The 25,392-nt window shown below is 42.6% G+C and overlaps 1 protein-coding gene across 2 annotated transcripts; it reads right to left on the bottom strand.

Annotated features, from left to right (window-relative positions):
- Window positions 1-1,358: 1,358 nt before the first annotated feature.
- On the bottom strand, window positions 1,359-23,817 carry antxr1a (ANTXR cell adhesion molecule 1a). 2 transcript variants are annotated; one of them, XM_070965122.1, is made up of 18 exons: window positions 23,287-23,817; window positions 20,054-20,125; window positions 19,874-19,945; window positions 19,230-19,311; window positions 19,010-19,043; window positions 18,400-18,479; window positions 17,602-17,670; window positions 17,032-17,112; window positions 16,126-16,186; window positions 15,597-15,695; window positions 12,046-12,115; window positions 11,853-11,931; window positions 11,428-11,523; window positions 9,847-9,888; window positions 8,792-8,887; window positions 8,369-8,536; window positions 7,451-7,531; window positions 1,359-3,173 (listed from the first exon to the last, which is right to left on the bottom strand). In XM_070965122.1, exons 1-18 carry the CDS (start codon window positions 23,466-23,468, stop codon window positions 2,769-2,771), a joined length of 1,869 nt encoding a protein of 622 aa, XP_070821223.1. In that variant the 5' UTR covers window positions 23,469-23,817; the 3' UTR covers window positions 1,359-2,768. The 2 variants fall into 2 exon arrangements, with proteins under 2 accessions (XP_070821223.1, XP_070821224.1); XM_070965123.1 differs by lacking the exon at window positions 23,287-23,817 and adding an exon at window positions 21,106-21,167.
- Window positions 23,818-25,392: the final 1,575 nt, after the last annotated feature.

Below are 25,392 nucleotides of genomic sequence, written 5' to 3'. Positions count from 1 at the left end.
TTCCTCATTTTTGAAACACCTTTTTATGCTCAAGCCTCAAGACTTTAGATTCAATACCAAGAGATGAAGCTAGTGAATATATTGTCCTGTGTGGATCTCATGATTATACTGTCAGGAAGCTTTCTGCTGGATTGGACTTTGTCGCCTGGGCCCTGTTCTTCATAGCTGAGGCAGCTTAACAACAGGGAGAGACAACAAGTGAAGTGGCCTAAAAGCATCTGTGGAGCTGAACTCGTTTACGTGACAGCAATGAAACTGTGTGCTTTTAGTTAAAAACTTTCCCCGCTGATGGATAATTTGAAGCCAGAGATAAGCACACACATTTCACTTTGAATACTGAATGAGCTCAGTGCACAACCTGAACACAAATGATCTGATTTTTGATTTGATCTAATCTCCCACGAAAGATGAATGTAGGCCAGCGGCGAGTGAATGTAGGTTTAGCACGAATCTGGCCTCACTTACAGAGCAGACAGGAGAAAAATCTGTCAGTCACTCGTTAGGGTCAAGGGTTCACAGCGATGAAGCACGCCACTCAAATCCCTCCCCACAACTGATCTTAAAGGAGACCCGGCACAACACCAGAGCTTTTATCATATGGGGGACGTCTGAGTGATCGCTCTAATCTGTGATGCAATGTTTATATGTGTTAGCTACATCTGCGCTGTCGTAGTTTAGACAGAGTGGAAACAAAAAGCTGACAGCAGACTCGAGACATCTTGCATCGAGTTTGTCTGACATGGAAAATTCATTGAAAACAGCCCCGGTATAAAACCTGCTCACGTCCTGTCAACTTCACATGACAAAAGAAAAAGCATTAAATCTCAAAGCGCATCATTCCACTCTGTTCCCAAATGATGTCACGGACGATTTGCACCAGCGCACCTTTCCTGCAGCCTGCCCACGTTTCCTGAGGATTAGATGGTGTCTAATATTTTCCAAGATAGCTCACTCCATTCGTGGCTGTGACATAATGCAACATATGAACATCTGGAGTTAGTTAGCCATGCTCTGCATACTCTTTTCTGTTTTTTCCTCCCATCACAGGCAGTAAGTGAGGTGCTCTGAGCTTTCTGCAAACAGCCACTCTCCACTGCATGAAGCCATCAGCCCAGATCTGCACCTTACTGTTAAAGAAATGTTATATCTTAACTTGCTGTGGAATAAACGGCATGTGGGAGACAGAGCACCTTGTGATAAAAAGTGACTTAAGGAAACATGAGGGACAGCCCATTAAAGTCTTTACAGGCTTTTGATGAAAGCTTTCGAGAGCAAAGCAGGGCTCAGTGGCTGTTTCCACATCGTCAGCAAGTAAATCACAGCGGGCCAGCAATACAGGAAGACAGAGAGTCCAGTTTAATACACTTAGACTGTTTACTTTCATTTTGAATGAAACAAACATTGGTGTCTACATACTGTACTGGTGGAAAGTTACATACAGCCTTATCAGTTATGCCATGACATTTATGCTAAAGGATGATCTTGTAATGTGCGTTCTGCTGAGACTCTTCTGATCACCATCAAAGAACAGCTTCATATGAACCTTTTATTGAACTGAACTTCATGAAACAATGCTTTTATCGTGCCCCACGGGTCATTTTGTTTGAGCTGATGGTGTACTGGCCCAGGTCGGTTTACTGCAGGAGCGCTGTCACAAATACATGTAGTAGACTCATCTTCTCTTTCTGTCCAACGCACACACACACACACACACACACACACACACACACACACACACACACACACACAGATATCTGAACACACATGGTTATATCAAATGCTTATTTACACATGTTGCTAGAGGCCGATGTGCAAAGCTTTCCCCTGCCTCTGACAACTTGTTCGGGGCAGTTAGAGTAACAAGGCCAATTTAGTGTCTAAACCCCAATTTATTGTTTGCTCTGGTGTGCACAAAAACTAGGCCAGCTATGACTCGCTGCAGGCTGGTTTAGTAATACGGAAGTCAAAAGTTTGGGTATGTTGCCCTGCAGTTTCAACACTCCTGCACAAGTGTTCATCAGAAATGATCTTCTAACCATAAAAATCAAAACTCAGAAAATGTGATCTACTCAATGCTAAAAGTACAAATAAAAAATATGTATAAAACAAGGTAGAAATGTTATAAAAAGAACAAAAATGCTGACTCAAACACTATTGCATGCAATTGCTCAACATTCAAGAGTACAAAAATGGGGCTTTTCAGATTCTTCTAAATTTGTGTGGAACATCTGCAATATGAGTCTTTTGTCTCTTATCAGGAAACGATAGGAATGTTACACAGGCACATATTTTAGTGTCATGATCATTTTGAACACGTCTGTCCTCTTTGTTGAGGGTCTACGTGGAGAGGCGTTAGCACAAGCTGCTGCTCCTCTGCTTGGTCAGGATTCGTCCAATCTAGTGAGCTCATGGCGGGGACAACAGGGCCTGAAGCAGCTCTGAGGACAGCAGAGGCAAATGTTTTTGAGCCGGCCTGCGTGACCTCATTTGCAGGGAATGTCTGTGTAATTCAAGCATCAGAGCAATTGCACTGTTGGGCTAAATGTGTACAAAAGTCACTGTAGACAAATAGCTGGAAAGAAGTCCTCGCTGCTCCACTTCACAGGGCAGAAAGGCCGCGGCCCACCAAACGCGGCATGAGGCACTCACGTGTCTTTGCTCGCAGATACAATCAAGGATGGTCATGTGCTGACTGCTGGGGGGGGGGGGGGGGCTCTGAATGGCCTTTTTAAATCCTGTTAAATTTTCTCCCACCTGCTGCCAGAGCTCTACAGGCCAGGGCGAGGTGGCGGGCGGGCAGGTGGAGGGGCTCGTCCCGGAGGGGGTCCCTGTGGCAGAGGAGGAAGGGCGCCTGTGGGGGAGGCAGGGGGCGTGGTGGTGGGTGGGAGTGCCAGCGGGGCGGGTATGTGCAGGGTTGGAGGAAGAGCCCGGTTGGGAGGTGGCGTGTAGGGGGGAGGCGTGAGGGGAGGGGAGGGAGTGGTAGAGGTGGGAGAAGGAGGCAGCAGTGGAAGGTTGGAGGTGGAGAACGATGGAGATGATGGAGGGCTGCCAGGCGTCGGTGGGAGGGTGCCCTTTGGTGGAGGCGGAGGGTTGTAGATGGGAGATGGCTGGTGGTTGTAGTGTGGGTAGTGAGGAGCTGAAGACTTTATGCGGGTGAAGTTCATGCATCTGCCCTGAAATTTGAACACAGCAGATTTTAGACGATAAACAACAGACTGTAGAACAAGAATAAAAAGCATTGCATTATGGGATTGTCAGCAGAAAGTACAGAGCATCCAGTGGACTCACTTTCTGTTCACTACATGGAGAATGAAAAGCTCAAAGGAAACAGCAGACAGCCCAGAAGCTAAACACCAGTGTTTTAGCTAGCTACCTATCTGAAGTTAACTTTGTTCATAAACTCCAACAGCAAAGAAATGTAAAGCTAACTATCCTCAGACTGTACAACAAACTGCTGCAGCATCACTGCATAAACGCTTTCATCAGTAACCAAAGCTTTTTATCGAGCAAGCTAATGCTAAAAAAGTTAGCTAGCTAACTAAATGAGCGAGTAAAGTCATAAAAAGAGTAAAATGGATCAAATTTGTATTTATTTAGTCAGTTTTGCTGTTTTTAAATAACAAATTGGAGGTTAAATATTCAACTAACCTAACAGTATAATTTGTGTATTCAATTCAATTGTTTTCCAAACTTTTTCTACATTTGGTCAGTTTTGTAGCTCCATATGCTCGCAGCGGTAGAGCGGGAATGCGTTTATCGCACTAACAAGCTAAGCTAGGCCTAAAAACCCAGAGCAAAGCCAATATGACATATTAAAAAACTGTTTTCAGACAAAATGCTCTGTAGGACCATCTCGTGTGTAATTCACATTCTGAGAACTGTGATGAATATGACATTTCTCCACCGCTGTGTTTGTTTCTCATTATGCCTCTCTGGTCTAACATTAGGTTTGGTAGTCTGGAGTTGGAAAACGGCATCCTTGCTTCAAAGACTTTGCTTTTCTAAACCTCATTTCTTTGACAAAACACACAACTTCCCGGCATCGACAGCTAAATTAGTCTAAGATATAAAAATGTCCCTCGCCGCTTTCTCTAACAAATCGCACGGACTGATGACTACAGCTGATGGTGCTGTGACTCCCACTTATTGAAGCCTTGCCTATTGTCCACGCACAGCTACATGACTGTGTTTCAATGCCAGCAAACCCCCACATATGCTGGAGTTCTCAATCACAGCTTTAGTTATGGGCAGTTATGTGTATTCTCTGCTCAGCTGGACAGGATAGCCACCACTCTCCCCCCGGTCCAAACCAAAGTGAGGTCATACAAAAGAGACTATCATATTCCAGAAACGAGCTACACCCCAGGAGCAGCTGCACTGAGGGGATCAGGGAGTTTGCAGTGGACTGATAAGGGATGACAGTGCGGCTTGGTGCCTCTCATTTACCAGTGTGGTGAAACCAGGTGAAACATTGCATGTGCTCATGCACAGCGAGGATCGAGAGACAAACTCGAGCTGTTTTATTGTTCCCTTTGTGCAGGAGAGACAGTGAAAATCGTGGATCTTAATGCCTCTTAGACTCTGCTCTGCATTGGAGGCTCAGCTGACCTTAAAATCAGTCAGTGCTGAAGAAAATGTGTTTTTGTTACTCTAAGTGTTTTAAGATGTTTAAGGCGAGTTTTTAACCTGCTGCATTGTGCTTTGTGTTTTGATTCCTTCACTAATTACTCAAAACAGTTTTCAGAGCTCAGAAATATATGACACGTTACAGGAACCTGACTCTCAGGCAGGCCTCCTCCCTCCCACCGCTGCCTTCATTTAGGGGAAGTTATAAAAGCAAAGCTTTGACAAGAGACTCTTAATTGCAACCAGAACAAGCTTGTTTACTGCAAATCATGAAGGATACTAGAGCTGAGCTTTTTTCCAGTGCACTAATGAAGAGCTTTATGGTGTGGAGGACTCACTCATACACTTCTAATTACACAGTGCTGTGCTAGCTTTGCTCACTGTACTGGAAAAAAAAGCAGGCGATGTGACCCTCTGGTATTGTTTGACGGTGAGGGAAGTGAGGTGAGCAAGTCCGCCTCACCTTCAAGGCTGATTAGTTTCCAATCGCCCCCAGGGGCCTCGTTTAGAAACACGCTCTTAGATTTAGTCTGAAAATCATTTCCACTGTTGGAAAACTGTTTCCAGGGTGAAGACATTCAGAAACTCTGTTTGCAGTGTTGATGTGTGGACAGCGAAAACTGAGTTTCTGGCTTGTGACAACAGCATGTGCTCTATTATCTCCTTTGTTTACTCTGGCAAAGGCAGGTCATGTCCTCACCATAGACGAATTGCACCTCTACTTGCACGTAGCCTACCGGTAATAGCCTCCTTTAAGGCTTCTGATTGGCCAGCATGGTGTTAACGTTATGTCACCACCTCTTGGTGGTGGTTTGCCTGCTCTTTACAGCGCTTCAACTGTGTTTTTGCAATTTCATGTGGATTCACATTTCTTTTTCAGAATCTAATCCAATGTAAAATAACATGGTATGCTTCAGGGACTGGTCAGCAGTGAAGTATACAGTATTACTTTGTACACTGTACTATATACTCATGGTCTCTGCGGGGTGCTTTGCTCTCTCTATCCAGGAACGAGATGTTTTGGTAGATTCTCAGTGCACTGCATTAGAGTCTCATCATACTGACACAGCTCCAGTTGTTTCTGCAGACTTCACTTTGTTGTTGCAGGCGTTCATACGCCTCCAGTGAGCAGACAGGGGCTCCTTTTGTCAGCCTCTACATGAGACGAAAAATGCCTTTTTCTGTTTTCTGTTTCTGTTCTTTTCTTTTCTTTAATGTATATCTTTGTTCTTTCTTTCTTTCCTTCAAAAGTTTGCTTTCAGAATGTTTTTTGAGCCACATCAAAGAGAAACTTCTTTCACTTTGCGACAGATAATAAACTGTTTCTGCTTACAAAGGCAAATGATATAAAATGTGATGAGTCTTTTTATAATAGTTTTTCTTTACGCTTATGTGTGATGAGGTTAAATTTGATGCACCCCAATTCCTGTGTGCTTGGATAAGAGGTTTTACTGTATCTTATAATACACAGATCAATCTCCGCATGCACATCTGTAGTAAAACTACAGCCTGAGGTCCTGCAAGATGATATTTTCTCATCGATTTTGCACAATTGTGGTTAGAGATAAACCTTTTTTGAACATTTCTGTTTTACAAAGACTTAAAAATCACCTTAATTATTCTGTTTATGATCACCTGCAACGGATTGCAGCATGCATAAAGCCTGCACACTTTACAGCTGGTCGATAAAACGCTTTAAAATGAACCGTGAGACTTCTTAAGAGCTCTGTATGATTGTAAAGCATTCTGTCAACTTGTTGCAACATATCACATGTCATTTGCAGCTCCAGTATACGATAATGCCTGAACTGAAGGAAATATTTATTATTTTGATATCAGACGGAAATATTTTATTGCATAATTTAATCCACATTTCTGCTGACATACTGTATTTGGTATCTTCACCACAAGTCTCAAATAAATCAAGTTTTCCCTGGAAACTGGGCCTTTGTTATTCCTTCTCTACGTGTGCTCCTCTGGGTGGAAACAGCAGCACTTGATGATGATGACGGCTTCCCTAAACCGTGGCCACATGGGCATTGTTTCATCCTCCCATTTAATTAAACTGTACAATATATATAAGTCTTGAGTGTCAAAACAGCTGTGTGCCACCCTACAGAGCTTGATCAAAATGGGACCAGCCCTTCCACAGACTATATACTGTACAAAGGCCTGTGTTTAACAGCAGACAGGGTTTAATATACTATAAATCACACAAAGTACAGTAACCTTGACTACAAATGATGCGTCATACTTGTTTAACTGTAGAGCTGAAAAGACTGAAGAGTAAATGTTAAAGTTTCTAAAGATATTTTCAAACTTTGAGGCTAATTTCTGCTCTTAGATCAACGTTTCTTCCTCAGGGAAAGATGTAGCATTACATAAACTCATGCGGGTGAAGCATCGTCATATACAGCCTTCCCTCAGACTCATTTTTCAACACTTGCAGATCCCACAGTCTCAGACTACATGTCAGCTGCCAGCAGCAGAGGTCATCGCACTGTTATCCCCCCACTACAGCTGGCCTTTGAGGAATTACATTTGCCTTTTCGTAATGACTTCCCCAGACGTCTTTACATCGCAGTGCGCTGTGATCAGACGCTGCAGACTGAATCCCAACTCACCACAAGTTTCCCCATGAGTGTCTCTGTGCACACTGCATTTCTCACAGCTGGTTCATTCACTCAAAGTTTTCAGATACAAAAGAATCTCCTCCTTTGCCAAATGCTAATGCACAGCCAAGGCCTTACGTCAGCCAGTAAAGTACAGGCTGATTACTGAGGCAACTTTAACGCCTACCTGTGCAGCTGTGAGTTATTCTTACCTTGTCACCTGGGTGAGGTCTCATTACAGACACACGGTCATAGCCTTTTCTTAAAAGCACCCACAGTGCATCCAGTTTGCTCTATGAAAACAGAGAGAGAGAGGAGTCACACTTTGAAACCATTGCAATAGTCAGAAATTACCTTTATTTAAAGTGATGCTTTTTTCTAAAACCTGATCAGGTCTCTGCTATCTCTCCTGGGGACACAAAGTCACACACACAGTTCCCACACTGTGCACCACTGTGCAATCCTGCAGCCATTTGAAATGAAATTGTTTCAGCCCATTGTGAACTGACTCGTCATAGTTTTTAAACAGCAAATACTTTAAGGATAAGGGCAGAAAATGCAGCTGTTTTTCTTCACAAAACTGCTGGCTGTGCAGCCCTGCTCCCTGGAGGTCAGTCCAACAGGAGTCTGGTTTCTATTAACAATCCCCTGCTGACTGGGAAGGCTTCGGAACGACTCCTTTAACCCCATGCTGGCCCTGGAGGAAGGGATTGTGTGCCAGTAGTCACCTAAGCATTACTACCTTAACACATCTCATGCTATTTTCACTACAACATTTTAATAAAGCTATTACTTACGTATCCTCAGCCAGATTAGCATGCAGTAATTTGTAACAGATGCTGTACTTCATGCAGTACACATGCAAACAGCTGAAGGAAGCGTGTCCCAGCAGAGCTTTTGAACGATCATGAATACTTTTATTAATTTAATGTAAGCTGAGCTATATTCACAGACTTGTTGGACAAATATCTCACAAATCCGACGTCATTTCTTATTTTTTATGCTAAACTGCTGTAGGTCCTACATGCTTGCATTTTTGGTTGATGTCAACAATGAGACTTGAAAGAGCATCTGCAGTCCAAACACATTCCCCAGACACTTCCTCCTGGCTGCTTCTGTTGGTGCTATACCTTGATGGGGGAGTACCACTTGCGCGGCCCTGGGGGTTTGTGCATGCCATTGTTGAGAACCCGCGTGGGCGGTGGCATATACTCCTGCTCAGGCATCTTCACTTTGGCATTTTTGGCCTTTTCCAGCTTTGCTCCTTCTTCAGTGGAGCCTTTCTCACCCCATCGAACCTAATAATGGAGAGTACGGAGAGGAAGAGCCACGCGCTGCTTTTAAAGCTTTGCATAATTAGCAAATATGGAAAAAGATGGTCAGGAGTGTTTAACAGCGAATGTGTCAGGCTTCAAATTCGTAGATACTCAATTTGAACTTTCTTGGAGGTGTTGCAGCTTTCAGTCATTCCACAGTTCTTCATGAGCAGGCTGCTTTCAAGCCCCTCATCCTCATTAATTAACACGACAGCTTAGAGATTTACTTGATCTCACCTCCATCCTTTTGATTCCCCCAACTCCTCTTCCTCCGTAGTAGGAGGCATCTACAGTCGGCCATTTCTTCTTAGGGGCTTCAAAGTCTTCATCATCCTGTGGGAGCGTAACAGGAAGTAGGTTTTATTGTGATATATTTATTAACGAGCCATCTAACCAGCTACAATTAAGGGACAATAAAAGGGTGAATTGCCCTTCATTGTTTTTACATAAGCGCACTCATACCAGATGAACGTGTCAGAGCCATCTGGCATAAATGCCATCTCACTGGTCACTGGGCAAGTAAATACCTTTGTGTCCACCCTCCTCACTCCAAGCCCAGCCCTAATATTTGTCCCCTCTGTGCTGGCTGTAAGATGAGAGGAAATTGGAAAGCCCACTGGCCAAACTTGTGATGTTTCAGCCCTTTAATACACCCTGTCTGACTCATAATCTAGCAGGATGTCAGACAGAGGAAGCCATAATCAAGGCTGAAAGTTGTCTTTGAGGGCCACGGTTGTCACTGGAGTCTGTTTATGGGATAAATTCAACAGTTAAACCTAATTTTCAGTTTAATTGGTGCAAATAAATGCAGCCTGACGTTTCCTGCAGTTGCATGTCAGCTTGCTGTTACTGCATTGAGATTTTGGGCGGTCGAAATGTATTTTAATAGCATGAATTTGTTGATCAAAGTCACGAGAAATAACCTCATTAGTGCGTTTAATTTCACATCATATTCCATGAAGATCCTAAAGAGCTCCAGAGGAAGTGATTTGAAAAACATGAAGTCTTGAAAACAAAACTGGCTCCTTTGAAACAGGAGAGGGGAAAAAAAGCAAAGAAAAAACAGTGAAAGTCAGGATTTCATTGTTATTCTAAGAGGGCGTTAACGCACATCACATTTGATGATTTACTCAACAAGTGAAATCAGAGTTTTATGTCAGGGAGCGAGTGAATCGATGCCGCGTGGCCAAATAAACTTCAGCAATTACACAACCTAAACACTGGCAACAGTCTGAAACTTAAATATGAAGAGTCATAAGAAACAGATCATGTGGAGACGGCGCAGCTCCTACCGAACTCTCCTCCACAGGCGGCGGCGGGGGCTCATGGATGATCTGTGGGGAGGGGAAAGAAAGGATCGCATGAGAGGAGAAGTGCGGAAGGTGACAACAAAAGTCACAGACTGAATGAAAATAGATTTTTTATATAATCTGCATGTCACAGCAACGTGTTCCCTGTGTGCAACAACGAGGTTACACAACAACACATGGCTGAGGAATTGTTTTTTCCTCTGAGTCTCTACTGCTTTACAAGAGCAATGCACTGACCTAGAAATCTGCTATCCAGATTTTTTGGCCTGAAGTTGTTGATTAGGAGAAGAGAGGAGTAACAGGCTCATAAATACTGTATTATTTGCCCTTACATTCTGTATGGAGCAATGTTATCCATAAAATTTTATAGTATTTATACTTTTTGTTTTTCCTTTGTATCTAAATTATTCCTTTTAATCAATCTAGTTCCATTTTCAGACTGTGCTGTAGAGCTGAATGTGGACTTGAGCCTGTGTCTTGTGTCTTTTGTCTTTCATCGTACGTGTGTCACCTCATGAGCTGCTGCCGTGTTTTTTCACCAGCGTAATAAAGACAGCTTTTCTACATTAAATCCACTTGGCAAATTAAGCGATTCTGATTCTTATTTGTCATTTTCCTCCATGCTTCTCCAGATCCTGGAACACTAAACCATTCCCCATGGTAACCCCGCATCGCTTTCCTAAACACACTCGCTGCACAGACTTGAATTTGCAACTTAATGGACAAGAACAGAAAAAGTAAAGGGAGGGACAGCCATGTTGTAAAAGCTGACATCTCCCTCTGGCAATTCTCAACTTTCCTGTTTCCAGCGCTGGAAACATTGGAGTGGATTTTTGTAAGAGACAATGCGCTCTTCATTTGAGGGCAGAAATACAGATTTTGACAGAGTGGCTGGTAACAAGAGTCTGTTGAAATGTTGTGATGCTGGCAGTTTGGTCACTGTCAAGATAATGGCACATACAGTACATGCTTTTCCTGTTTTTACTGTATCCAGAGCAGATTGCTGGCATAAATCACTGTTTTTTTAAATTTCTGGTTATCTTGCTTCTAAAACTCTCTACATCAGCCTATTTGAGCTTTTACTTCTGTGTCACCAGCTGGAGTTTACTAGAGTTTACTAAGTCTGATCACTTGAAGTCTCTCAGTGAATACTGAGGAACTGTTGAGGTGTAAGACTCAGAGGTCACCTGCTGTGACCTCTGGAAAAACAAATTATTTCAACAGCAGCATAATTACTTCCACACACGTTCACCCGGTGGCCTTGACCTCTTCTGGTTGTGGACTTCATTCAGCTGCAGGGATCCAAAAGGGCCACACGCCCTTATTGACTCATAGGCCCTAACCTTCTCACCATGGGAATGCTAATAAGATGCCTTAAGGGTTGTTAGCCAGACGAGACAGACCTGGAAAAGACATTTCTCTCTATCTTATTGTCCGCGAGCAATATCGCTGCATTCCAGACGCGTTTGAAGCCATCTACAGTTCGAAAAGAGTGGACCAGAAGCTATCTGTAAAGCAGCATGTGTGCATATTATCATTGCATGAGTGTTTTAGAAAGCTCACCACAGTGCAGCAGAGAGGCCAGAACCACCAGAGGAGAGCCAAGACGAGGAGCAGCATCAGGATGAGCAGAGCTATGGCCAAGATGGTCCCATCAGACTGTGACAGAGACAGACACGTCAACACACGCTGTCTGAATGTGTCGAGCACTAAAAAGATGTAAACCACTTCTCCAGGCTTAATGCTCTGAGCAGGAAAGAGGCTCTTTTGGTTTTATCTTCCAGAATCAGCGCATAAAGGCTGTAATTCTGCCGATGCTGGAATGCTTTAATTAATCTGCATCCATCATTTAGACATCTTCTTAAGTTTTTATTGCACTGTTTGGATTGGTTTGTTATCTGTTAGTGCTGTTTTTACAGCTGGAATGCCCCATTACCCAAATCAATGCAGCTCTGAAGCTAAACGCTGGTACATTAAATTGTACTCACGCAGCCAACAGTGGTTATGGTGACCGAGCTGGAGATGAAACTGAGACCTTCGTTCATACTGACATAAAGGTTTGCTGCCCTGGAAAAGAAAAAGAAAGAATGTCTCAGCTGCCATTCATGCGGTGCCTCAAAAGAGTAGATGGTGTCATTTGAAACCTCACATTTACTGTATTGAAAAAATTACAGGACTTACATCCCCTCTTCTTGAAGTACTGGTGCAGGGCAGAGGAGATATGTATCTTCCACAACCAAAGGCTTCACCACTAGAGAAGAAGAGGGAAAAGGGTCATGAAAGACAGCAAATCAGCCAAACATTCCAGTCTTGTCTTGCGGTAAGAGTCAGTATTATTCACAGTATAATGCTTCCAAACCAGGAGGTTTTATGAACTGAATCGCCTTTCAGATAATGTCTCTATTTAATATGATTACAGTGAGACATTAGGAGTTTATTGACTGATCAACGTCACATGACTTCATTTCAATTCAAGAAGAGATGAGGAACCATGCACATGTTGACAGAAGTTAAATGATGTCACATCTTTCACTGCAAGTCCACTGACAGACTGTCTGAGAGGAGCGTTCCTTCAAAACAAGTGCTTTGTTGTCTACTGTCTGAAGACATCTGTGTCCCTCTCAGAAACACCAACTATTTCACCCCGGCTTTTTGTTTTTCAGGCAAATCTAGGTCCTCTCCTCGTCCAGCTGGCTTTTAGGAGCCCAGCTCCAACAAGCATCGTCGCCCAAGTCTGTCTGTTTATCCTGGCAGGAGGAGAGCATACCGCAGAACTGAGGAAATCAACAGACCCGCATGGGTCGCGGCTGCTCCTCTCTTGAAACACCACGCAGGACAGACGGGAGGGGGGAGCGACGCTGCCAAAAACAGCTCAGGGCCAATACAAACTGGCCCAGATTTGGTCCCGCTAAGAGTTCATCTCTGCGCCCACCTTGCACTCAGAATGGCCTCACAATATCAAAGCGTGACGAAAGGGACTGAGAGCCATTTAAAGAACAAATTACAGCAAAGGTCAGCTGATGGGACCTGATCCTGCAGACATCCACAGTTTAAATCCCTTGAGGATAAAGATGCTAAGAGTCCATATAATGACCTTTTATTAGACCATTTACTCAAACGCAGAGAGGTCATGTTTTATTGTACCCAGATTTCAACTTAAGCCAGTGAATTATTTGGAATGATTGCTTAAGCTAATATCTGAGAGACTGACTTGGACGCACTGTCTGCAAGGTCAGTTTAGAGACAAGTATGGGAAAACAGCAGCATCTTTGAGGTGATGAAGAAATTTACATGAAGTATTTGAATTTATCAGATTTAGCTAAAATTCTTCTTGTTGGGAAATATGCAAATTTGCTGTTGACAGCATTGTAGGGTACATATGAAGCTCCAGCCCGGAGATGGTTATCCTAGCATAGCATAACGACTGGAGAGAGCTCGCCTGGCTCTGTCCAACAGAAACAAAATCCACCAACCAGCATTCCTAAAGTTCAGAAATAGCTCAAGTTATATGCTGTTTGTTAAATCTCTACAAGAAAAGAAGTGTAAAAACGAAAAATTGTGGTTTTACATGTTTCTATGTGCTGGACTATTTCCTGGCCGGGAGCAGGAACTTCCTGGAGTTTTATTGTGATGGGAGACAGAAAGTAAAACCACCAACTGTATTTTTGTATTTTGTAAGCATTAAACAAATGAGATGTAATAATATGTCACTTAATGAGCTTTAGAGGTGTTGGTGGGCAGATTTGTTACCTTTGCAAAGAACTAAGCTCACTGTTTCCTGATGTTTTCAGTCTTTTTGCTGACGTAAGCATAAAGGCTTTAGCTTCATATTTAGCATACAGACAGATTGGTATCAATCTTCCATCTTACTCTTGCCAAGAAAACAAAGGGGTATTTTCCCAAATTTTAAGTTATTTCTTTAAAGTCCTGTCTGCCATTATTCACACAGTTCACATATAATGTCAATGGCACCATAGTTGCAACATCTGCCACCGAAACAAAGGATAGCTCAGGACTGGACCTGCCAAATCCCGGCCCGCCTGTCTGTATTTGCTGCTACTTTTTCCTGGAGACAGATACTCAAACACTGATTCATCTGCTCAACACATGCAGGTACATGCTGCTGCTTTCCTTTTGACCATTTCACCATATCTGTGAAGTATGCAGAGGGCTGCAGCGGGGGAGTCAGCGAGGGCAAGTAAAGATGCATTCGAGAGAAGAGAAATGGTTTTCCTTATGGCCGATCACATACTCACCCCCAGGCGAGCAAACTGTGGCCTAATTATTTTCATTTTGACTTTACCCCTGATGTGAAGTAAACAAGTTCCAGAGGATTGTGTGTAAACGATATAGAGAAGTGAACGTATCTGGAGGAGGAGTGTACAAGTATAATGGGATTAACATAAGGAGATCATTTTAGTCAAATTGTTTCCATGTCCGCTGTTTGTCTGCAGGAAATTAGATGTTGTATCACGCAGAAAAAAGTTAGGATTCTGAGAAAATCTTAATGTTTGATTAATACTTTTCTTTTACTTTACTTCTTTTATTGACTTTACTGCAAGAGTTTGATTTAAAGAGCAGGATGCCAGCGCTGCATGTTGATCAGCAAAGCAATTGCATTACAGTGAAGAAAACAGTGTCTCTGGGGGTGGCTAATAAGTCCTGCATGTGTGCTATCATGCATATGATATGCAGTATATACATGAGGAAGCAGGAAAGACAGTTAATCATCGTGCAGTGTGGTGCACTGAACTCGAAAACACTTGTACAGAAGAAAGTTCACAGCAGGACATTTTCCTCCGTCAGATTATATGGAAGACGATGAGTTCCAGCGGACTGATTGAGACATGAAGAGGCAACGACACGACTTCTCCCACTTCTCCCTCGAAGGAGCAGACCTTTTGTTTGTACCTCAGTGCTGGGGAATATCTTGCTTTGTAATTAGAGCAGCACCTCCTGCAGCGACTGTGGGATGCCTGGTAGGAAGTGCTTTTAACAACTATTACAGTAAGCCACCAGTAAAGACAGTGGGGAAACTGGTCGTATCCTTGAGGCCTTTCCCTCCTTCTGCCTCGTGTGTGGTACTCCTTCTCCTTTATCTCTTGTTTCTAGTTCCTTTCCAGGCTACAAAATTATCCAACGTGTTGTTTAAAACAAAGAGCCATGATACCAGTAACGCCAGCATGGCTGCGTGTTTGATTGCAGAGGACTCCAGCTGGGCGGCTGACTTGGCGTTTGATTTCGGGAAGCTCGGCTAGGTGTAATTTTGAAGAATTTCACAATGGCCCGCACGCTCATCTGTTTATTCCAGCTGTTTTTATTGTAAATGAGCTGAGCGATCAGCTTTGATGATTTGAGTCAATGTGTAGTCAGTGAAAAAATTTGTGTGATAAAACAGTGCATGGGCCACATGTTCACCATGAACTAGTTGCTTACTAGCTTATTAGCTCTTTATTAGTCATGATAAAGCATTTATTAATGCCTTTTTCAGGGGGTTAGGGTTATTAAGATGGTCATTCGTATTCTTAGTTAATGGCCTAATAGTTGGAGAATATAGTTATGCAGAATAAGGCATTAATAAGTCCTTTATAATGACTAATAATGAGCCAAAATGTTACAAATGCTAATAAGCATCTAGTTAATGGTGAATATGTGCACCGTAATATAAAGTGTTGCTAGAGTATGTAGTGACTCGGGGACAGTGAGGAGATGCTCAGTGATGTTACACTCACTCTTTGTCAGGGTGTCGTTGATGCGGAAGCTGCACAGGACCTTATCGACATTTCGGGCGTGGAGGAACCCATTTCCTCTCACCACCACTTGGAAGGACTCTGAGCGAGGAGAGGAGAAACACAAATTTAAACTCAATTTACCATAAGAAGATAAAGAGTTTGCAAGGAGCGCAACTGTGTCCTTCTGGTGCTCTTCAGTTTGGGGATCTGAATAGTTTAGAACTGGTAAATAAGTCTGAGGCACTCAAGAAGATAGTGAATTAAAAGTAATGTATGGCTCTTAATTCAAAATACAGGTAATAAAGGTATGCATAGGCATGTGCTTACCTGTATTTTAAATTAATAGCCATGCATTATTAAGGCTTTTTACTTCAGGCTTACTTCAAAGCAACACCCAAACTCTCATCATGCTATGCTAGGTATAAAACTCAACACATGCCACAATAAAACTGTGTTACAGTTACTAGAGGAGTGAATAAAACAGTATTGTTTGGAGACCTGGAGGACCGGGGGGGGGGGGGGATCTCACCTCCTGCACAGATACTCGAGGGCTCTGCTGCCAGGATCTCGATGCAGGACTTCTTCAGAATCTGGAGAGATGAGCAGAAAGGCATTACACAACTCACCAATGCAATACTTTTCAGCAGCCCGCCAACTAATATCAGATGTTGGAGCGTTCTTAAAAGCACAATCAAGGAGACTTTTAAAAACAGTCTCTGCTTACAGCTTCATTACCGTTTAAGGATTATCTTTTGGTGCAGTTATTTGGTTACACTGTCGCTTTCAGATCTCTTCTCTTCTAAACACAATGACTGTTTCTGGGCTCGTAGCTTCCATTTATTCTTATACGTGCTCTGCAGATGTATCTGTGCTTGCTGCTCTTCAGGAAAGTGTAACCCTGAAGTCTGATTCATGACCCAGTGCCCTGCTCACATGAATGAGAAGCAACAGCTTTCGGTTTGCTGTTAATCGGCTCCAGACGACAGTCAGATGCGTGACCTCCAACTCTGCCCAACAAACCTCGTATCCCGGTGACAGCAGACTCTTCATGACAAACTGTTTTTCATTTCTCGCTAGCTAGAAAATACAAAAATTTAAGACAACACCACTGAGGTGGGTCTTAAGAGATACAACACGCACTTTGATCGTGTTTGTCCAGACGTCAGCTGTGATGATCAAAAGCAGGAAAGTCACAGTCACAGCAGGTTTTCCTGGAATTTTGTTCCTGGCCAGGCTCCATGGATGGAATAACGTACTGTGTTGCGCTTTAAACCTATTTTGTCTTCTTTCCTGTGTGCTATTTGATCAGTGTGTTGATGGATTTAAGAAGAAGTGATGGAGGAGATTATATGAGGTGCATGCAAGCAGGAGGATTTCCTGTGGACCTCCAAGACATTTTATCAGGAAACTATATAAGTGCAGTTGAAAGGCTTACCGAGTCGATGACCCCTTGCAAGGCCTCAAATCCATCATTTACAGGGAAGACGTGGTCCTTACTATCAGCAATCTTTGCCAACTAGAGAGGAAACAATCACACATGACAAATCCACACATTGATCCAAGAACCATCCCAAGAGAATTAGTTAAGCTTACAGCATGACTGATTACAGGAGTGGCTCATATGAACACAATCAACAATATTGCCTTATGTCCTTGTTTTGGAAGACAAACTAAAACAATTTTCACGCTAAATAGCAGAGGAAAGGGCTTCTTGACTCATACTGTAATCGTTAGGCTACCAAACGCTTGGATAGTTCTGTATACACTGTTTGATGTCAATCTCATGTCCTTATTAGAACTCTAAAACTACATTTACTTCAGTTTGCAGGGAAGAGGGTTGGTGAGCACTTCATAACTACTTAAAAACACTGCTGTCAATGTTTTCTGATCAAACGTTTGATTTACAAAGCTTCGAATTTTCAACCTCACTTTGCATTTCACTCCCTGACGTCATGAGACATTAATGTGCACACAAAAAACACACACACACACAAAAAAAACAAACCTGTGTCTCATTGAAGTCCTTCACCCCCACACAGTAAACTGAGGCACCCAGACTTCGGGAGCGGTTGGCCTGTCAGATATGCACAGATTCACAGCGAAAACAGGAAGAAGCTCAGCACCTGGGTTCAATTACACCTCTGCATTTCATAACACCATCCAAAACACAGTCAAAAAAGGCTCATGTTTGTCTGGCTGCTAACAAGGTTTTACAAGAAATTGGGCAACACTGAGTTCCTGGTGAATAGATTTAGATTAAGACTTGTTGTCCAAGAGGGACTTACATCTGAATAATATTATTCGGACGTCATCTAACAAAAGAAATGTCACACAGATGCCTGAATGCCAAACACAGCGCACGAGCCAAAACTTCATTTCTTAGTAATAATGCCTGTGGATTTTGGTGTTGACACAAAATGACAACCTAAAGCAGCCCGCAGCTGTCAAGGGAAGCACATCCAGCTACTGGAAACGTCAGCCTGATTTCATCCCTGCAGTCAACACGTGTCCAGGGGCACTCAAAGCTGATTAGAGCCTCAGGCTTTTGTACACCGTCACCTGTACTGCCTGAATCGTCTGAGGAGCATATAAATCATTAGATCCCAGTGCAGATGTGAAGAGAACAGCTGGGCTTGAATATATAAATCTGACAAACGCTCTGACCCCATTTTTCCAGACTACAGGAAGAGGATCAAAGTGGTGATGTATAGGGTGGCAGTGTTTGATCTGGTCCATCACGTGCTCAGTGTTTCATCTGGTAGCAATTTGTGTGGCCCATTTAACCTCTCTTCCTCTCTCTCACCTCTCGCTCAGCATAGAAGAAAAGATCCTCGTGCAGCTCTCCATCTGTGAGAGCTATGATAACACTGGCAGTGCGATAACCTGCAGACAGAAAGAACCGGTCACCCCTGCTGCGATGTCACTCTTATCTTATCCTCCACAGCAGATAACCAGACAACACTGTTCAAGATTAGTTTGTGGTAATGCAACTCTATTAAGAAATAAACACATTAATTGTGAGCTGTCAATAAGTCAAGGAGCAAATCCAAACTGCAGACACGTTTGTGTCACTTGTGACTAAAATGATCTAAAGTCCACTCAGAAACCTTTATTCAAGGTTACATACTTCCTTAAGCTGTGAGCAGGTTGTTTTATTTCAATCCTACGTATGACTAAAGCCATAAAACCCCCCAGTTTTCAAAAACAGAGCAGAAAAATGTTCTTTTTCCCAAACTTTCATATCAACCCCTCAGATATTTCTTGGACATGCCAATGTTTAGGAACCACTGACTTAATGCAAAGCCCCACAGAAACAGGCAAAATTAATCATATGTTAATTGTAAAAAGTTCTGGTTTATACTATAATACTAGCTTATGAACAATTTATTGTGTAAAAAAAAAGTAATACACACCTTCAGTGTTTCCATAGTATATCTGCTCACTGGCCTGTGGAAAAAGAAGAGCTGGTTTGAACCAGTTGACTATCTATCTGGTAACATGCAGCCAATAAAGGAACTCCTCCACCTCTAACATAACAGCCATTTAGCTCTCTGGACCGTGTGGTGTTTGTTCTGGTGCCAGAGCAGATAAAGCAGATGCCTGCATGGAGGTGGACACACAGAGGCTGCTCACCCTCAGGATGCCCTCATGCATGAAGGTGTCTCCCCCAGGACGTACCCTCTGGAGCTCCTCCAGACCTTTGCGAATGCGTTCCCTGAGCAGACATACAGAAGACGAGCTAAGCCACATTGTTGATAATGTAATCTAATTGAAAATATTTATTTTGTCAGGTTCATTTGTGAACATACTTCTGACTAAAGCCAGACGCTGGGAGGCGTGGTAACGGGATAATAGTTTCCATAAGGGCAGCATTCGCAGAAAATATCAGCAATGTGTTGCAGATGAATGAATTGAAACAGTATTGGCTTGAGAAACTGTCACGCAGATAGACAGGAAATGAGCCTTTTGTAGGATAAGATATGAAGAGTGAAACAGTGAAAAGACTTTGTGGCCGCTGAGGAAAGATTAAACACTCAAGCTGCCCACAATGTGTCAAAAACTACAGGACGAAGTAGCTGTCCAGGCCGACGACAGTGCAGACAGATCACAGTGAAGGAAAGTATCTGTCTGGATTCTCTTCTTGGTCATAAAAAATTCAGAGGGAATTAAATGTGTGTGACCTGTGTTCAAATCTGGTATTACATTCATTCCTTTCAGCTGGATGATAAAAAAAAAAGTGAAGGATTAAAAGCAGTTTTCAGGGGATCTGCACCCACCTGTCTTCTGTCAGGCTCATTAAGATCCTTCCCTCAGTGGAAAACACAATGAAGGACATTCGCAACTGTGGACTGAGGCAAGCAGAGGAGACAAATATTCTCTGTTAGATCAGTGATGATGTCTTCTTACATGTTTTCCCACAGACGCTTGATGACACAATCCTGTTTTTTTTCATTTACCTTATGAATTTATGAGCTAGATGTTCAACAAAGTGGTAGATTTCCGTCCAGTGATTCTGTACACTCCCAGATCTGAGAAGAAAAAAAGCCAAATGAATGAGGGGACGTCTTCTTCAACCGCTGCTGTGGATCTAGACCTTATGACCTCTGGTCTGTCCAAGAAGTGAGACAAAGGACCCCAGACTGAAAGAGGCACAAATAATGCACCTCTTTGCATTCATTTTGTATCTCTTCATGGCTGTTTTCTGTCTTTTTGTAGTAGTTTTGTATCTCTCTCATTTTGTGCCTCTGTGTGATAGTTTTGTGTCTCTTTGTAGTTGTTTTGTGGTCATTTTGCATCTCTCTTGCCATTTTGTATTGTCTTTGTAGTAGTTTTGTATCTAAACTAGTTTTTTTGCATCTTTGCCCTGACCTCTGGCATCCCTGGGTGTGTGCCCAGTAGGTCAGTAGTCCATCCATGGAATAGACTTGTACAGGGAAAAGGAGAATAGAGAGAGCCTGAAGAATAAGCGAGAATAAGAGTGAATGTTTTCAGCAGCACAGCTGGTTTACCCTGAGAAGTAGTAATGATGTTGAACTCCTCAGATTACTGTTAACATCTTTTTAATGCACCTGTAATTATTTGAGTGTTACTGGAGTCAGATGAATGTACGCCCATTAAGCCTTCATGCAACCTGCTCTGTGATCACAGCTTGGTCAGCGTGGATGTCTATTACACTCTATTCCCTCTTTGCTAATAACTCAAAACTGGGCTGGTGTTACTCACATTTTTTTCACATGATGTTTATTGGATTGTATAGCAACACAAAGTCCTCCATATCCTGATCTGTTGTTTGGAAATTAGGAGGGAGACTTCTCAGTGGACGTATCTATCATCTAATTTAATCAGCAAAAGATATCAAGATACAGTTGCATCAAATTAATAAAGAACAGTTTGCCAGCTTGGTGTTTCATTGTTGATGCTTTTCAAAATGACTTTCATTTAAATTGCATTTTTATAACCCCACACCCCGCTGCATCATTCCTTAAAACACCTATGTTTCCATTGTTACCATGACACAAGTCCCGGCACAAACAGCCCAGCCAACAGGCTGAAACACTGGAACATCTGGACATGATGGAGAAAGGGCAGTGCAGACATGGAGAAGAGAGAAGAGAGAAGAAGAGAAGCAAGTGGATAGTGAGGGCAGGTGGAGGACATCCCTGCTGAGAAGCAGCAGAGCGACAAAGATCCCACCTGGAAAGACGACAGTAAGAGAAAAGTAAGAGGAACAGCTAATGCAGTGAACCGATGCCCGACAATAAACGCTGTCACATCACACATGCAATATAAATGTGTCGTTAAAACATGGCTCACGCTAACAATTACTCTCTGTTACACATGATTGCCTTATTTCCCCTCAGAGAAACAGCAGTGTGCCTGGAGTTGGCAATGACATGTTGTAGGACAACTGGAAAATCCATCACCATCTTTGGAGGGAGAGCGAGAGGGCAATGGTGGACTGCAGTCCTCGTCTTCCAGGTTAGGACAATGAGTTGAATGAGTTGAATGATAAATGTTGTTGACCTAGTTGGCAAACATTTTCGTTTGGGGTAAAAAAAATGTAATAAAAACAAGCAGCTTTGCAAAACACAAATGTCATAAGGTAAGTACTCTGTTATAGTCCAAAGGAAACAGCCTGGCTGAGCTAGCAGCCAGTGCCAGAGGAGCTGTGTGCATATTTATCTACAGTATACAGTGCTTTCCATAATGCAGCCAGTCAGCAAAACTCAGGTAAACACCACTCATGCACGGCACTGACCCTTTCTGAGGACCTTAAACTGTTTTCACATGACTGGCTTAGTGACATTGCTCAGTTCCTGTTTAGCTAAATTTGAAGAGCCTGTAAATTACTTACTTAAGTCTTACTTCAAAATGCATCATGCAAATCCTCACAACTTCAGAAAAGCATCAGATATTAAAAGAACCGTATCATGCCTCATCAAAATGTTACTGATATGATCAAGTACATATTCAATTTGACTTTGATCAGGTGCCCATGTTGGCTGAAGGGAAACGCAGAGATCACTGCAAACCAGGTTAGATAAACATGGAAATTGTTTCTAAATCAGACCAATGTATCCAAAAGACTTTGCAGGAAGTCCAAACATCCTGTGTCCTACTTGAGATACACTGACTATGTTAGAAATCCAAGAAGATGAGAAAGGCTGCAGATCATTTGTGCGCTTGCTGGCCAGCATTTCTGGACAAAAACTGCCCACATGGTGTATGTTATGTTAATGGTGATCAACACCAAACACAAAAGCCAGCTACATTGCTTATAGTCTGCGCAGCCTGCGGCAGACTGATGAATGGGGTGACACCTAACACAGAAGTAATCGTTACCAGCTGTAGACATATGCCAAGCTGAAACTTACGCACCAATTCCAAAACAGGGTGAAGGCTGGGTAAAACATAAATTAAAAAAGAATGTGACAACTTGCAAATCCTTTTTGACATCTACTCAATTGAAAACAGCACAAAGACAATATATTTAATGTCTGACCTCATCAGCTTCATTGATTTTTGTACATATCTGCTTATTCTGAATCTGATGCAGCAACACGTCTCAAACACGTTGGGGCAGGAGCAACTAAAGACTGGGAAAAAACACCTGTTTGGAACATTCCACAGGTAAACAGGTTGATTGGTAACAGGTGATAGCGTAATGATTGGGTATGAACCTGGAAATGCTCAGTGAGGATGGAACGAGGTTCACCGCTTTGTGAACACATGATTGGATGAAGGAGATTACACTGCATCTCAACTATTTTGGAATCGGGGTTGTAGATCGAGGCCTATCAGAGCAATGCATCAGCAGTCCACCCATCCATTTTCCTGCATGACATGAAACCAGCAGGCGTAATGATAACAGAATGGGGGTGACGTCATGAAAACATTCTGGCAGACCGTGATGGGAGAAGCACAAGAACAATATAAAATCATGCAGATTCACTTCATGCATTAATGTGTTTTCATGATAACACACAAGATCACATCATGATACGTTTTTTAAGGCCATCAGCATCGACAGGTGAAACATTCAAATGAAGCTCAGTCACAGGATTAATTAAAGAATATATTCTATGTTTCTCATAGACATTCACATTATTGGCTTTCACTTGTCAACAGAAACCATCCAACTAATCCATCCAGCCTAAGTGTGTCTGGTAATGTGTGTCAGGTAACTCACTTGTCCAAAACAAAGTAAAGGTCAAAGCCTCCAAAGCATGAGGACGACCCAGCCTGCCTCCTGTCCTGGTTCGGTCCAGCATTACCAGCAGTAAGAACAACCAGCGCAGCACCAAACACCACAGGAAACCACGAGCTTCTACTCCAGCACGAAGGCATTATTCCAGCTGAAGAAAATCTCATACAGACGAGATGATGAATAAAACCAACTTCAGTGAAAACAAAAAAGGTTGATGGCTGCAGAGTTAATCCTCCTTGCAGATTCTCCTTTCAATCCTCCACATGCGTCTTCAGCATCGAAACAAAGCAATAATCCAGAGGAAGGCAGTGAGTGTGGCTCAGAGGTTGAAGTGGAGGGGAGAGAGAAAGCATGAGTGCTGTGGGTCTCACTGTTGTTGGGAAAGTCTCATCACTGGGTCCAAAACAGTGTGCACAAAGATGAGAAGAGCTCCACGGAGTCCCACTCCTGCTGCTTTTTGTTAATGACAAGGCTATGCATCAGAGAGAGCCACAGACCTTGGATGTCTGACTCTTTGCAAAAAACTCTCTTTGTATTTTCAAGTCTCTCTCTCTCTCTCTCTCTCTCTCTCTCTCTCTCTCTCTCTCTCTCTCTCTCTCTCTCTCTCTCTCTCTCTCTCTCTCTCTCTCTCTGCAAAGGAAGAGAGTGATGATGACAATATATTGCAAACACCAGAATCTGTTGGCTTGTCCTGCCCCCTAGTGGTGATATTAGCTGGTGGCTGCTTTTCAACCACTGGACCATAATAAAAATGAACTCAGTGACCCCTGAATACCATAAAACAGCATACCAGGGCAACAAACACTGGAGAAACTGTGTCAGGCAGGTGGTGACTCAATTCTAATTTAAATCTTTAGTGTTAGATTATACTGAAGGACGCTTCTGAAGTACTGATTAGCTCTATGTGCAGACTTTTCCAGGAACCTTTGGAATTAAACAAGAGGGAGGCGTGGTCAACCTCTGACTTCCAGTAAACCAGAGTGGAATAAAATGTCTATCAGAGCCAGATGAGCCATTGTGGGTCATCATCAGTTCATTTGGCATGTTACATTTGAAATTTCCCCTCGCGGGACTAATAAAGGACTATTGAATTGAATTGAATAAAACACAACGATTTTACACGCAAAAGACAGAAAGATCTTTTCCTTTTAGATCTGATAAAATGATATATATGAGAAAGTCCTGCAAAATTCTTCACTTATTATTTTTAGTCATACATTCACTGTTTCTCCACTGAGATCGTACAGCGTGCCATGATTTATCCACGTGATCCTGACAGTGGGTCATGCCTGTGGGGGGAAAGGAGCTGGAAAATCATTCTCCATAACATCATGATGTGCCACTATATTGTGAGTTTTTGTTATTACTGCAATGAAGACAGATTGTGTGTGTACATATACACAACCCTGATGCAAAAATCTTGGGACATTGTGTATAACATAAATAAAACCAGAATGCAATCATTTGCAAATGTCTTGTGCAATCAAGTCTTTTTTGGTGTGGTTGTTGTTTCATTCATCTGGTCTCACGTCTCTTGTGAAACATCGTGCATATACCTCATGCATTATCTATCAGTCTAACACAACTGTGATGTAAAAGACAGGAAATGATAGTATAATCATGTGCTGGGTTGTTTCTTGATGGGTGCAGCGAATTCCTGGAAGCTTGCCACTGCTCCCTGCAAGTAAGAGGTGGATTTTATTAGCTTTGGACAGAGCCAGGTTTGCTGTTCATTCTCACATTTTATCAAAGTAAAGATTAAGGAAATTTCAAGTAGGAATCAACATTTAAACCAACACTGTTCTTGAAAATGTTTATGGTTAAAAATGCACCAAAATAAAACAGTAAGCAGCTGTTCTGGGACAGTAATTTTAAATAACCCCATGCCTAAGAATATGTAACAACAATAAAAACCTGCCATGATGACACCAGATAGGTCAGATTTGAATGGAGGTGAAGTAAGAAAATAGTCTGTTTTTAAGGCAAAGTCTGTCTGAGTGAACAGAAACCTTTGGAGTTAAACAGGGGGGAGGTGTGGTCTGTCCTATCAGCCTCTAACTTCCAGTAAACCTCATCCATTGACTTTTC

This window comes from Chaetodon trifascialis, chromosome 6, assembly GCF_039877785.1.
Source record: "Chaetodon trifascialis isolate fChaTrf1 chromosome 6, fChaTrf1.hap1, whole genome shotgun sequence".
Taxonomy (NCBI): domain Eukaryota; kingdom Metazoa; phylum Chordata; class Actinopteri; order Chaetodontiformes; family Chaetodontidae; genus Chaetodon; species Chaetodon trifascialis.
This window is presented reverse-complemented; position numbering and strand designations above follow the sequence as displayed.